The sequence below is a fragment of the Trichomycterus rosablanca genome, chromosome 11 (genome assembly GCF_030014385.1).
Source record: "Trichomycterus rosablanca isolate fTriRos1 chromosome 11, fTriRos1.hap1, whole genome shotgun sequence".
In the NCBI taxonomy this organism is placed as follows: Eukaryota; Metazoa; Chordata; class Actinopteri; order Siluriformes; family Trichomycteridae; genus Trichomycterus; species Trichomycterus rosablanca.
In genome coordinates, this window is record NC_085998.1 from 23,845,443 (window position 1) to 23,861,117 (window position 15,675).

General features: G+C 39.5%; 1 protein-coding gene across 2 annotated transcripts in view; it reads right to left on the reverse strand.

The window, feature by feature from the left end:
• Nucleotides 1–15,675, reverse strand: part of idh2 (isocitrate dehydrogenase (NADP(+)) 2) — a 23,314-nt gene continuing 7,639 nt past the window's right edge. Inside the window, exons 4-11 of one of the 2 annotated variants that reach the window (XM_063005308.1) lie at nucleotides 15,310–15,470; nucleotides 15,024–15,167; nucleotides 8,360–8,496; nucleotides 8,089–8,240; nucleotides 7,778–7,890; nucleotides 984–1,081; nucleotides 672–764; nucleotides 1–386 (exon numbers count right to left, since the gene is read on the reverse strand). In XM_063005308.1, coding sequence (XP_062861378.1) covers nucleotides 302–386; nucleotides 672–764; nucleotides 984–1,081; nucleotides 7,778–7,890; nucleotides 8,089–8,240; nucleotides 8,360–8,496; nucleotides 15,024–15,167; nucleotides 15,310–15,470 — 983 coding nt within the window. In that variant the 3' untranslated portion in view covers nucleotides 1–301. Of the gene's footprint in view, nucleotides 387–671; nucleotides 765–983; nucleotides 1,082–6,244; nucleotides 6,526–7,777; nucleotides 7,891–8,088; nucleotides 8,241–8,359; nucleotides 8,497–15,023; nucleotides 15,168–15,309; nucleotides 15,471–15,675 lie in introns of those variants that run through there. The other variant, XM_063005309.1, reaches the window with a different exon arrangement.

Consider the following 15,675-nt stretch of genomic DNA (forward strand, 5'->3'; position numbering starts at 1 on the left):
GAGGTTCAACAACATTTAATAGAGGGTTCTACAAATGGCTCTTCATTTTTATTTCATGATATAATACAGTATGACATACAGTACTTCATCTTACAAAAATACAACCTTGCAGTTGTAAGGAGAAATAGATGATGGAGTGAACTGATTGTTCCTACAGTATAGCCATAAATTAGTCAACAGCACGGCTATGGACAGAACTTCAACTTTTCTTCTTAACTCCCAGGATTAATGCTTGTGGTTATCATGACCTTTTTAAGTTAAAAATGAGGTACAAAAAGCAGATTGCTTTTCAAGATCTTCTTCATTTACCCAGGGCCTTGTCGAGGTTGGTCTTAATTGCATCAAGGAAGTCAGTGGTGTTGACATAATGTTCGTTGAGCTTAACACTGTAAAAAAAAAAAAAAAAAAAAAAAAGGGGACAACGGTCATTAGTAAAATGCATTAATTAGGGTTTAGGCATAATTTTTAAGGTTTAGAAATATTTTAAATAGGTTTCTTTTAATAAAAAGGTAAAACTGTATGCAGTTATCTTTTAAATGCTAGTTAGAACAAAATTGTTTCAAGTCTTTGCATCTGCTGCCACAGCAAACAATTATTATTACAAGTTATTATTAGCCATTTCAATCTTTACACTACTATATGCATGTACACCAATGAAAAAAGTTAATTACTTTGAGAGTCCATGAATGCAGCCAGCCAGATCCTTGGTCATGATTCCACTCTCCACAGTGTCTACACACACTTTCTCCAGGGTTTGAGAAAACCTGGAAATACATAGTTATATGTATACATAATACATAGTCACATACGAGAGTCCTCTCACATCAAAGGGCTAAGCTAATAGTCGATCTGAAAGAATCATTGCCCTGACTTCAAGCATTAAGACATGAGTCAAATCTAAAAACTGAAAGTGATTCAAATTAAGCAATAAGTAGCATGTAACCTAGCTAATGTTCAAAATTATTTACAAGAACTGTTCTTACCTGATCAAATCTGGGTTCCCGTCAAGTTTACCTCTGTGCTCCAATCCCCTGGTCCAGGCAAAAATGCTAGCAATTGGATTCGTGCTGGTTGGCCTTCCCTAAAGACAAATGTACCCGAAATAGGAGAAGGGAGAAAAAGTTATCCATAGCATCAACATTTGAAACACTGGATGTTACAGACAGTAAAACATATGAAAAAAGGCTGGTTGGTCCTGAATAACTCAAGAGTCTATAAAAGCATTTAATATCATTTGTACCATTTTCTGAATGTAGCAGCTGCCAGAAAAGCTGACTTTTGTTTTTTTTTTTACACTTGAACTCTAACCTAAATCCTTAAATCCAAATGAATATTAGCCAACAATAGTAATGTTTGTTTACTTGGCCTTTAACGCCTTGTGTACTCTAATGAGTTACTTTTAAGGCATTTTGTATTTGTGAGTAAACTGAGCGTATATCTTACAAGAGTTGATCATAATACACCACTGTCTTCGACAGAGGCCTTCTCTCCACCTATCAGGTATGAGCGTTTGGAAAGGCATAGGCACATAGACCGAGTATTCTACACAACATGCCGCATCAAGGGGGTTTTGGTGTAAATTCATATCAGTGCAGATTTCATACAGGTTGTTCGTTCATAAGTCCAATTTCACATACCAATGGTTTCACATGCAGGTTAAGTGGAGATATCTGTTGGTGGGGGTTTAGGTGAAGACATTTATGGGTGGGGGTTGGAGGTCTATTATCTGCTCACTTGCTCTTCCTTTTGCTAGCTGATAAACTGTTTCCCCACTATCCGACAGATCTAGCAGTATTTTATATTTAAGTTGCACTAAAGTTGCATTGATTTTAGGTAATACAGAGGTACCTTGTAACTAAACGTCCCCTAAACTCAAAATCATTGAAACTCAACGCCCTTAGTTGAGAAATTTGTACCCTTAAACTCAACGTTTCCCTTAAACTCAATGTGTTTAGTTTGTTTTTTAAACATTTATTTATTTAATTTCAAATTAACACTGAATAGTCGCTTTGTTCAGCGCTCGGCTTGAGCGGTGCGGTAATACTGTACGTCAGTGTTCATATGAGACAAAACTGCATGTGTGGAATAACCGTCAGATTCACTCTGAAAGTGTCCATGTGTATCTGTTCTTAGTTGGATTTTCCTCCTGTTTCACTTTTAAACTTGTGTTACAGCTTGGGGTTCTGAGAAATTGTAAGAATCAGCTTTTTATTTCAGTATTTTTACCTTGTATGTGTGTTATTTTCAGGGTATAAGTGTCAAAAACAACCCCATTATTTTACATTAGCCTAAAATATATGCAAGTCCACAGGACAATGGAATGCGTTAACAGGTTTCCCAAACATTATGGAAAAAAATACCTTCAAACTCAACGGCTTTTAAACTCAACGTCAGTCCCAGAACCAACTGATGTGGGGTTTCAAGGTACCACTGTACGTAGCTGGGTGGGTGTCTATTTTCTTATTATTCTTATAATGTTACCTATAATATGGGGTCTTGAGATTCTTCAGAGTGGAGTAAAGCAAAAGCATGTCTGGGCTATGCTAGGTTTAGCATGTTAAGGTGGGTTCTGATACAAGAGCCAAAAGGTAGGCTGCAATTTGGTTTGCTGCCATACAGAACAGGATGTAGGGGATCAAAAGTCTGGTGTGATTAGGGTTGTTAGGGTAGCTTAAGTTTATTTGTATATTTGAGGGCTAGAGGGAGGGTTCATGGGCCTCCACATATAAGCTTTGTATGAGAGTGGTTCAGTATGCACCTAGCATTATTGTAATACTCTTGTGGTGATTTGAATTTAGGGAGATCAAATATGATTTTCTGGCTGATCTATAGACAGCCAACATCCATAGTCCCATTTTGTCCTTGTTAGTGCTCTGTATGAAACGATGGCACACCGTTCAGTGCTTGTCAGTCAGCACCTTTTTATGTTTAGTTTGGCACACTTTTTTTTTTTCAGGTGATGTGAGGGATGAAAGAGCACTTTGGGTCCAACGTTAGTCTCAGGAATTTGGCTGAATTTACTACTATAAGGTTTCCGTTACAATGGATTTCTGCCAGCGCCCAGTTGGCACAGCGGGATATTCTACCAGCACTCCAGTGCTGGGATTCTGAACTCTCCGAGTTCAAGTGTCAGCTCTGCTACCGGTCGGCTGGGCACCCCCTAGCTTGCACAATTGGAAGTGCCTGGAGCAGACCAAATTTGCCACTAGTCTGCTGAGTGAAAAAAGACCAAACTAAAAGTGGGGTCTTCAACACTGTGTAAAGACCCTGGTTAGTAGCCCAAGGTACATGTATACTCACTTTCTTAACCGCTCATCCAATTTGGGTCGCGGGTTAGCCTATCCCAGCTTTTCAATGGGCGCAAAGCACACAGTAACACCCTGGACGGGGCACCAGTCCATCACAGGGCAGACACACATACACACCCATTCACCTATAGGGCAATTCAGTGTCTCCAATTAACCGAGCCACCGTGCCGCCCGGCACCTGTACACAAGTGGAGTAATGTGAGAATCAGTGTGTGAATCAGTGGCCGAAGTATGGGTAAATAAGAAGGGGTCAGTGGACTGTGCACTTGTCGGAGGGAGCATGTGTCAAGCAAATATACTCTCCAATCGGGGTCCTCAGCAACGGAGGAATAACTGGCTATGCTAAATTGGAAGAAAAGGGAGAAAATGCATAAAATAAGTAGCAAACAAAAGATGGATTTCTGGGTCAGGGTGTAGTTCTTTCTGGCTAAAGTGGATACATGTCGTTTTGTTGCTTGAGAACTATAATCCATTGGAAACGGACCAGTGGTGAGTTTGGTTGATACTCAAAGTCTTTCGATGTTATGAGTTTCTCAGTACCCCCAGTCATCAACGTACAAGCTGCAGAAGACGCTTGGAGTAATTTCTTTTTTTACACTATTTATTTTTAGGTTAAACAGGGTGACCAAAAGGATGAATCCTTGTTGAGCACTTATTTCTTGGGGATAACTGCTTAATAGGCAATTGTTAATTGTGACTTTAAAAAGTCCCTTTGGACTTTGTTCTAATTGCCATACTAGTCAATTGTTATCATCTCCATTATCATTGTTTTGCTGATGCTGGTTACTGCTACTAGTCTGTAGTTATCAGGGGACTTGTGATTCTTTCCTTGTTTCAGGAATGGGGTTAAAGTTGAGTTAAAGGTCTTTGCAAGCTGTTCTACAATGTCTTTTTCTCTGGTGGAAGTCCCATTTGCTAGGGTTAGGTTGTGGAGTCTACTAAAGAGGATCCAGATTTTGTTAAAGGAAGTATTGATCTTGATGTTACTTACAATGAGCTTTGCTTTTTGGCCAAATTAATCACTCTTCAGGCTCTGGTGATTCCTCAGGTTGTCTGAGTTTTCTAAAGCAGGGTAAGTATTAAAGGTTCTTTCTGCCTGTTTATGCTTTCTAGTGGATAGTTTACATCATTAAACTAGGGGTTAGGCAATTTCCTGAATATTGGGGGATGAGGCAATGCTTTTTAGTATGTCTGTAAACTATATGGTTAGGCTTGTGGATTAGGTCGGTTCTTTCCTAGCAAAGTCTACTTTGCTATTAGCTGTTTGATTAGCCTATCCAGATTGATAAGAGTCTGGGACAGACTTTGGGGGATATAAATTGAGCAAATTGTGATGGTTCTTGCCACAATGTTTAAGGCATGGATTGCCACAATGGTTGAGGCTGTGTGGTGTGTTGAACGTAGATGGACAATCCTCCTGAAGGTCTATTTATATTGGGTCCATAGGTGTGGCGGTCGACAAAGCCTTTTTGAGGCAGGCTTTTGTATTAGGTGCCATTAGGGTTCATTTGTTTGTGAGTTTAATGCCATGGTGACACATTAGTAATGTTCATGGCAAGAAGGTTGCTTACTACGTTTCAGTTATGTATGTATTCTGTAGATGTGTGTTTTCAGACTTGGGTAGAACCTTTGACTGTTTGATTGAAGAGTTGGGCTAGCTGTCATTTGGGTTTCGTTGAGGCTGAACTGGATTTGCTCTTCTTACTGGGGTATGTGCTACAGTGTTTTTACACTTGTGTGATTCACACCAAGAATCAGTGTTTTGTGGTTGTTTTAGTGGTCTTATTGAGGAATTTGATGATTGTTTCTGTATTATCCTGGGTAAGGGTCTTTTATTCTTTTATTGTTTTGGGCATATGTACAGGGTGGGCCATTTATATGGATACACCTAAATAAAATGGGAATTGTTGGTGATATTAACTTCCTGTTTGTGGCACATTAGTATATGGGAGGGGGGAAACTTTTCAAGATGGGTGGTGACCATGGCGGCCATTTTGAAGTCGGCCATTTTGGATCCAACTTTAGTTTTTTCAATGGGAAGAGGGTCATGTGACACATCAATTATTGAGAATTTCACAAGAAAAACAATGGTGTGCTTGGTTTTAACGTAACTTTATTCTTTCATGAGTTATTTACAAGTTTCTGACCACTTATAAAATGTGTTCAAAGTGCTGCCCATTGTGTTGGATTGTCAATGCAACCCTCTTCTCCCACTCTTCACACACTGATAGCAACACCGCAGAAGAAATGCTAGCACAGGCTTCCAGTATCCGTAGTTTCAGGTGCTGCACATCTCGTATCTTCACAGCATAGACAATTGCCTTCAGATGACCCCAAAGATAAAAGTCTAAGGGGGTCAGATCGGGAGACCTTGGGGACAATTCAACTGTCCCACGACGACCAATCCACTTTCCAGGAAACTGTTCATCTAGGAATGCTCGGACCTGACACCCATAATGTGGTGGTGCACCATCTTGCTGGAAAAACTCAGGGAACGTGCCAGCTTCAGTGCATAAAGAGGGAAACACATCATCATGTAGCAATTTCAAATATCCAGTGGCCTTGAGGTTTCCATTGATGAAGAATGGCCCCACTATCTTTGTACCCCATATACCACACCATACCATCAATTTTTGTGTTCCAACAGTCTTGGAGGGATCTATCCAATGTGGGTTAGTGTCAGACCAATAGCGGTGGTTTTGTTTGTTAACTTCACCATTCACATAAAAGTTTGCCTCATCACTGAACAAAATGTTCTGTGTAAACTGAGGGTCCTGTTCCAATTTTTGTTTTGCCCATTCTGCAAATTCAGTGCGCCGATCTGGGTCATCCTCGTTGAGATGCTGCAGCAGCTGGAGTTTGTAAGGGTGCCATTTGTGAGTAGCTAATATCCGCCGAAGGGATGTTCGACTGATGCCACTCTCCAGTGACATGCGGCGAGTGCTACGCTGTGGGCTCTTGCTGAATGAAGCTAGGACAGCCACTGATGTTTCTTCATTAGTGACAGTTTTCATGCATCCATATTTTGGCAAATCCAACACTGAACCAGTTTCACGAAACTTGGCAAGAAGTTTGCTAACTGTAGCATGGGAGATGGGTGGTCTCGTAGGGTGTCTTGCATTTAAATCTGCTGCAATGACCCGGGTACTGCGTTCATCAGACATCAACACAATTTCTATCCGCTCCTCACGTGTTAACCTCTGCGACATGTCAATGGCTGTAAACAAAGAGAAGCTTGTAAATAACTCATGAAAGAATAAAGTTACGTTAAAACCAAGCACACCATTGTTTTTCTTGTGAAATTCTCAATAAGTTTGATGTGTCACATGACCCTCTTCCCATTGAAAAAACTAAAGTTGGATCCAAAATGGCCAACTTCAAAATGGCCACCATGGTCACCACCCATCTTGAAAAGTTTCCCCCCTCCCATATACTAATGTGCCACAAACAGGAAGTTAATATCACCAACCATTCCCATTTTATTTAGGTGTATCCATATAAATGGCCCACCCTGTAGTCTTTGCCCTTCACTGTTATACTTGGGGCATTCATTCAGGATACGTTTTATGGTGATCAGTGTCTGACAATCTTCACAAAGTGTGGGGTCTCCTCCTCGTATTAGATGTTGGTGTGTCAATCTGGAATGGCCTATTCTACATCTAGTGTAGACTACTTGATCTATACGTTTTCCGTAGTGTATTTTTGGTTTGTTCCTGATGTTGTGGTGTATCTCGTATAGTTTATAGTCTACTGGTGGATGTCTGAGGTTAATAATTTAGCATACAGTTTTCAATGCCCTGGTATCCAGCATAGTCTAATGGCAAAACTTTAGCTGTTGGAGTTATTTTATGATGCTCTGTATTTTGATTACTATCGGGTGTTCAACTGTTGGTGTCAGAAGTGCCTGAAAACATGATCTGGATTCTGTACAGATCCTTCTCTAATTTCAACATCCTTTGTGGTATCAGGTTTTCAACAAGGGGGTCCACAGAGCCACTTAACGTCTGGTCTCGAGGATATCACCATTGCATCCTGTTGCACAACTGCTGGAGTTGGCACTTAATTGACCCTAGGCCAGCACCTTCTAGGGATCTCATTGGAAACGGCTTGACCATTAATTGGAGTGGGCCTCTTCAACCTACCATCTATGCAAAAAGGAGCCAAAGTGCTGTGTTGGAGGCACGGCAGCTACAGCCCAGTCCTCAAACACCAGGATCCCTTTCTCCACAGACACAATTCACGCCTTATGGCAAACAAGGCTTATGGCAAACAAGCAGCATGAGAGAGCTGAGGGTTCTACCCCGGGTTATTACATGGGCCAACAATAGTAAATAAAACAAAGTGTAAATCTTACACTTTACTGCTTTCTAATTTGCAAATATTGTGCATTTTGCTCAACCAAGAAAGTCTATACAAAAATTAAGCTCCAGTATTCCATCATCCAGCAGAAAAAAGCAAACTGCTCTCACCTTCTGATGCTCACGATAATGCCTGGTGACGGTGCCATGGGCAGCCTCAGCCTCAATGGTCTTTCCATCAGGACACACCAGCACGGAGGTCATCAGTCCCAAAGAACCAAAACCTGCATTCATGGCAAAAAATGACCGTTTTTTTACTATGCCAAAAAATTTAAAGTTAATTTACTCACAAAAATAACACTGATTACAATAAGTTATAAGCATCAAATTTGTTCTGTAGAAATAGTTTATCTTAGCCACTTTAAACACAGGTTGTTGATGTTTTAATATATACAACTACAATGTTTAATTTGTTGACTTGCCTTGAGCCAGGATATCAGACTGTACATCTCCATCATAGTTCTTGCAAGCCCAAACAAAAGCACCAGAAGACTTCAGCACTTGAGCTACCATGTCATCGATGAGTCTGTGCTCATACCAGATCTTCAGTTTGTCAAACTCAGGCTTATAGTTCCTGAAATCAGAAATGCATAAAATGTCACATCAGGAGGTTTTTACTAGTTCTGTGGGTTAGAATCTGGAGCTGAGCTCACAAACACAGAAAGTGCATGCATTACATGAACAATCACTCACTTCTCAAAGATGTCCTGAAAGATGTCCTTAAAGCGTCCATCATAGGCTTTCAAAATGGTGTTCTTAGTGCTCATGTAGAGAGGCCATTTCTTCTGGATGGCATACTGAAAGCAGCTGTGTGCAAAGCCTGTGATAGACTTTTGGAAAGAGACAGGAAATATTTACTTAAAGCAGATTCTGATTGTTAAATAGATTTTTTACACTATAATACACAATATAAAAAGCTTAGATCTACAAATTGTAACAAATGCATTTAATAGCCAAAAGCTTGCTGTTACACCATTACTGGACTAGAACAGAGAAAGATTTATTAGGATTTTAACGTCATGTTTTACACACATTCATGACAAAAACGGTAGTTACTGGTTACACAAGATTCATCAGTTCACGTTTAATGTCATGTTCAATTTTGTATCTCCAATTCACCTCACATGCATGTCATTGGACTGTGGGAGGAAACCAGAGCTCCCAAGGGAAACAGATACAGGGAGAACATGCACACAGAAGGGACCTAGAACAATCCACCTGGGTATCAAACCTAGGACCTTCTGACTTTTTAATAATTTTGTTTACTATTGTAAAAGACAATATTATACTTTTGGAATGCACCAATCTAATGTAAAATATTGATACTAAATTAAAACATCAGCGAGTTCTCTGCACCTGCAAACCCTGCTAGTTTGCCGATGGCGGCTGCACAGACATGGAATAATGGAGATCAGTGCATTACTTTTCATAAGCAATACTGACTCCTGTGTGAACCGGCTTTGTGCAGGTGAAAAAAAAGTTGGTTACTGCACACATGTGGGTGGGGCGTGTTAGGTACAACCCTTCTTGGGTAGGGGTCCGCAGCAGTAAAGAAGATGCAACTGGGTAAATGGATATGAGTAGATTGACAGTTAGTTTGTTTGTTTATTAGGATTTTAACGTCATGTTTTACACTCTGATACATTCATGACAGGAACGGTAGTAACTCATTACACAAGGTTCATTAGTTCACAAGGTTATAGCGAACACATTCATGGACAATTGTGTCTCCAATTCACCTCACTTGAAACCGGAGCACCCGGAGAACACCCACGCAGACACGGGAGATTGAAAGTACAGGGAAAAATGTCTATATACAATTTAAGAAAATCTGTTTGATATGAGACACATTTTAGGTTATTACTACTACTATTATGAAAAACTTTGATATTGGTATTGCATCACTACTACCATCTATTATCAATATTAAACAAGTACTATCTTTTAAAAGCTTTGACTTTATAAAAAATATGGGAACACATCAATGGCTAAAGCCATCATATAAGAGATTTTAAGTGTAGGCAGAGATGGTGAACAAGGGCTTCACTGTTTGAAAACTGTCATATGTATAATACCTGTGAAATGAATACACCCACATTGTGAGGATGGGACTGGGTTTTAAAGTGCATACTGTATGCACTATCCACAAACCCTTTTTCCAGAAAAGTCGGGACGCAGTAAAAATAACCTATTGTTAAATATCTTCAATACCTGTAACACCCTCAAAAAAGTTGGGACAGAGGCATGTTTAGCACTGTGTTTCATCACCTTTCCTATTAATGAGACTTTTCAATGGACTTGCTCGGAAAAGACATCCCCTCGATGGCAGCTTATATCTCTTTAAAATGCCAGTTAACACTAGGTCCTTACAAGGTCACAGCTCTGCTGCATGACCCTGTGGTCTTGTGGCAGACAGTTTATTGTGTAGCTTAGTTATGAAGTTTGTTTTGATGTTTTAAATATTACTACAGAGGAATCTTTTAAAAACATGTTTGGTCTTGTTACCGACAAGTCGAATGGACAAAGCTTGTGGATCGACTGTTGCACATCTGATTTCTCTCTGCCCCATGATGTCTGCTGGAACAGGTTTAAGTACAACACTCTCGGATGACTAAGGAACTTCGGAGAAGTTGTTGCAAAAAAATATGGGTGGGAAAAGTGGTGAGATTTGATAGATCTGTTTTGAACATACAGATTGGTAAATCTTCTTTAAAAATTGTAATGATACACATGAAGTAACTAATATCTTAGTTGCATATATTAGTTTTTGTGTGGCTAATGTAACTAAGAGTCAAATAATCAAAATATATACATTACTGCAATCTCTTGTCACCCAAGCCTTATTTGGAAATATGAGAGGACATGTGCTTTTAGAAGCGGAACCAGTTTTGTTCAGGCAATGCCAAACAAGCATGGACCAGTTGATGAATCAGATAAACAAGAAAGCACAGAAGCCAACTTTTAATGTATATGATTCACATGTGCTGGAGGATCTTAATAAATATCATAAAAAGTTTGATTTTCAAACTGGAATGCAAGAGGCTTTCTAGCAGCATCACTTCTTATCCTCAGATAAGGGTGACAGAAAACGAGTGCAGCTAGTTTTGCTTGTATACATCCCAGAAAAGCACTAGGTCCAGATGGTTTGGACAGCAGAGTACTCAAAGAACGCAATCAATGGAAAGGAGTTTTTAACTCAGCTTTTGTTAAGTAAAGCCAGAGTGCTTTATATAGATTTTAGTGCCACGTTTAATACAATGAAATGCAGTGCTCAATAGATGTAAAGGTAAATAGAAGAATTATTCTTTGTAACAAGGAACGTGTTAGATTGTCCTCCGTGCAAAGAGAACAACAACCAAATGATTGGTCACAAATAGTGGTGTCTACCCAGGGATTTATTTTATTACCTTTGCTGTTCTCCATCTAGTCAAACCTTTCCAATATTCAGAATTTTAGAGAGGATATCAAGAGGCCACTGGTAGGGATTAAGGGTATGCCAATATATGGTATAACACCTGGACACCTGCCTAAGCTTCGAGGTAAACTGTGATGTCATACAAAACCTACAGCGGCTAACTCATTAACAAAAACTATGTGAGTCAGGTTAGTCAAATGGTCCCTAAAGGGATTAAAATATTCACAAAGAAGACAAGTTCTCACTTTGTGGATAATACATCATTATTCTATTCTATTTACTTCTACAAATCAAAGGTACCTACAGGGGTTGACAAAATAACTGAAACACCTGTCATTTTAGTGTGGGAGGTTTCATGGCTAAATTGGACCAGTCTGGTGGCCAATCTTCATTAATTGCACATTGCACCAGTAAGAGCAGAGTGTGAAGGTTCAATTAGCAGGGTAAGAGCACAGTTTTGCTCAAAATATTGCAATGCACACAACATTATGGGTGACATACCAGAGTTCAAAAGAGGACAAATTGTTGGTGCACGTCTTGCTGGCGCATCTGTGACCAAGACAGCAAGTCTTTGTGATGTATCAAGAGCCACGGTATCCAGGGTAATGTCAGCATACCACCAAGAAGGACAAACCACATCCAACAGGATTAACTGTGGACGCAAGAGGAAGCTGTCTGAAAGGGATGTTCGGGTGCTAACCCGGATTGTATCCAAAAAACATAAAACCACGTCTGCCCAAATCACGGCAGAATTAAATGTGCACCTCAACTCTCCTGTTTCCACCAGAACTGTCCGTCGGGAGCTCCACAGGGTCAATATACACGGCCGAGCTGCTATAGCCAAACCTTTGGTCACTCGTGCCAATGCCAAACGTCGGTTTCAATGGTGCAAGGAGCGCAAATCTTGGGCTGTGGACAATGTGAAACATGTATTGTTCTCTGATGAGTCCACCTTTACTGTTTTCCCCACATCCGGGAGAGTTACGGTGTGGAGAAGCCCCAAAGAAGCGTACCACCCAGACTGTTGCATGCCCAGAGTGAAGCATGGGGGTGGATCAGTGATGGTTTGGGCTGCCATATCATGGCATTCCCTTGGCCCAATACTTGTGCTAGATGGGCGAGTCACTGCCAAGGACTACCGAACCATTCTGGAGGACCATGTGCATCCAATGGCGGTGCCGTGTATCAGGATGACAATGCACCAATACACACAGCAAGACTGGTGAAAGATTGGTTTGATGAACATGAAAGTGAAGTTGAACATCTCCCATGGCCTGCACAGTCACCAGATCTAAATATTATTGAGCCACTTTGGGGTGTTTTGGAGAAGCGAGTCAGGAAACGTTTTCCTCCACCAGCATCAATGGTTATTGTTCATGGTTATTTTACAAGAAGATCATCCACAGATTTAGTACTGCCATGCTGTAAAAGTAAAGTGGGTAGGGATTCTTTCAGGTTTATAGCAGTATCGTTGTGGAATCGTTTGCCAGGGCCTTTTAAAATATGCGACAGTTTGCAAGGGTTTAGACAGGCTGTTAAGGAATGGTTGTATGAAAAGGGAACGTTTGCTAATTAAAAGTTTTAATAATGTTTATGAATTAAATTGAATATATTGTGTTATGTTATAATGATTATATTACGATGTCATGCTTGCTATGCTGCTGATTGTTGGACCTGATTATGTATAGGGACCACAATGGAAATAAGTCTATGGACTTTTTGTGTTATCCCTGACTGTTTCAGTTTTTTATAGGAGGTATTGTATCTATTTATAAAATATGAAATGGTTCAATAAAATCAAATCAAATCAAATCACGTAGTGACCTGGCCACTATCCTGCAAGAAGAATGGCTTAAAATCCCTCTGACCACTGTGCAGGACTTGTATGTCATTTCCAAGACGAATTGACGCTGTATTGGCCGCAAAAGGAGGCCCTACACCATACTAATAAATTATTGTGGTCTAAAACCAGGTGTTTCAGTTATTTTGTCCAACCCCTGTACATTCATCTGCAAGTCGCCTCACTGAGGATTAAAAGCTACAGCCACTAGAGGGCAGATCAGAGTCAAATCAACTCTAATATCATGACTATTAAATCACAAACTAAATTAATTAATTTAACTATGTGCTTAAACATATTTAACATGCACTTACGATATTAATTAGAACACATGCCTATTTGAAGATGTGTTTACACCAAAGCAGTGGGAGCTCAGTGGTGTAATTACTGGACTAATTGGAAGGTCGCTGGTTCAAGCCACTTCAACTACACCTAATATACTATTTTAACCGAATGTATCTCCATTTGATTTGCGAGTTTGTAGCAAACAGCCATGATGCTAAACTGGTTCTGCTGACATTTGTCAATCTTACTGTTCTACATTAATGCCACTCTCACTATATTACACTGCACGGGACAGTGGTAGCCTAGGGGGTAGGTCTTTGGGCTATCAACTGAAAGGTTGATAGTTCGAATCCCAGCTCTACCATGCAGCCAATGTTGGGTCCTTGAGCAAGGCTCTTAACCCTCTCAGCTTCAGGGTGTCGTACAATGGCTGACCCTGCACTCTGACCCCAGCTTCCCAACAAGAATTTCGTTGTACTGTACATCTGTATATGACAAATAAAGTCATTCTATTCTATGAACACAGGTGTTGCTTATTAACATGAAACTCTGTAATGTATATGTGTTTTATATTTTAAATGTATTATATTTTCACTAAAGGCTCGTCAGTTATCAGTTAAAAGATAATCAAATTGGATTAAAAAAAAACACAAATTTCCTGTTGCTGCTTTTAGTTGTAGCAACATCTTTTTACTCAATCTTTTCATAAAACCAACATCCCCTAGAATTACCTAGTGACTTGCTAAAGAATAATTTAATACATAAATGAAAGTTCATCTGAAAAATCATGACAACTAGCGATGTTAAGAATCATTTAATTGATAACTAAAAAAGTAACTGTTCAGTTAATGTTGTTCATTAAAATGGTCGCTTAAGATACATTAACCGCTGATGCTTGATATGATTTGAGAGTGGAGCTACAAATCTCACTGAAACACACAAGCCAAGTACCAAACTGAAAAAGACACAAGCTGAGCACAGACCTGTGTTTTACCCTCACCCAACCAGTGTGCATGCACTGTTTAGACACTTTTCTGTAAAAATTGTTGCTATTCTAGCCTAAACATTACCATTTTACATGGATTAGTATTAATAACCCAGGAACCACAGAACTATTATTTATTAAAACTACAAATGGAAGCTGTTTTGCATCAGTATTGAGTCAGACTGCATGTTAAATACTGCACTTGCAGATCTGGGTGTAATTTTATTTATTTTATTTTGCTGCATAGCCTTGAATAAATGTTGCTTATCTTACAATAATAATGTCTAAAATAGCAAGCTATCTCCATTCCTTGATTAGCATGTGTAGCTGGCCCTTGTAAGAAATTGTTGGCTACTGTGGGCAGTGGTAGCTCAGCAGTTATGGTACTAGGCTAGTAATCAGAGGGGTGCCAGTTCAAGCCCAACCACTGTTGAGCCCCTGACCAAGACACTTAACCCTTAATTGCTCAAACTGTAATCAGCCAAAATTATAATCACTGCTGATAAAAGCATCTGCTAAATGCCACAAAAGTACCAGATACGGTTTAAAATCTACATTCTAACAGCAGAACTTGTTAAGTTTATGATGTTTATATTTACCTTACTGTTTTACATTTTTACAGTCCTTTTTACAGTCCTTTGTCTTATTTACCATGTTACATGGTTTCTCATTAAATAAAGCATTTGTGACTTGTTAAAATAAAACTCGATATGTTTTATATTTTATTGCTTCTTGGTTAATTAGCAAATTTGCATCACTAGACAAAACACTTTGTGACCAGATATCACTATTCTTCACAAAGACTAAAATGTTAATAAAAAGTTGTACAGACCTCATCAGTGTTGTACATTCCCATTCCACATCCACCATTAGGAAAGTCGAACACTTCCCACTCCTGGCCCTTGCTTCCATCAGCTGGAGTAAAGGTGATTTTAAACTTGCCGGGTGTGTTCACAACAAAGTCTGTGGCTCTGTACTGTCACACACACACACAGTCACACAGTCACAGTCACAGTCACACACACACAGTCACACACGATTCAAGTAAGTAAAAAAGGGTATGTAAAATAATGTTTTGCTAAAAAAGAAAAATCTAACTGAAACAAAGATTAGAACACCTGGTCACCAAAGGCATGTCTGCCAATTGTAATTGGTTGTGTCCAACCAGGAACAAGCCTGGGAATGTTCTTGCAGATGATTGGCTCACGGAAGACAGTTCCACCCAGGATGTTTCTGATAGTTCCATTGGGGCTTTTCCACATTTTCTTCAACTTGAATTCTGTGTGAGGGAGACATATGTAATATAATCAAGATCAATCAATCCATTCTGTGCATAGCAACAAGAGGCATTATGGGCAGTTTCTAAATGTGATCTATTTTAGGTCATAGATAAAGCTTCAATCAGGTGAGTCAGTTGAGTATAGTCATCTAACTAATAAAAAAGTATGGATAACAATTCAAATAAGCACAAAAATCTCTTTAAA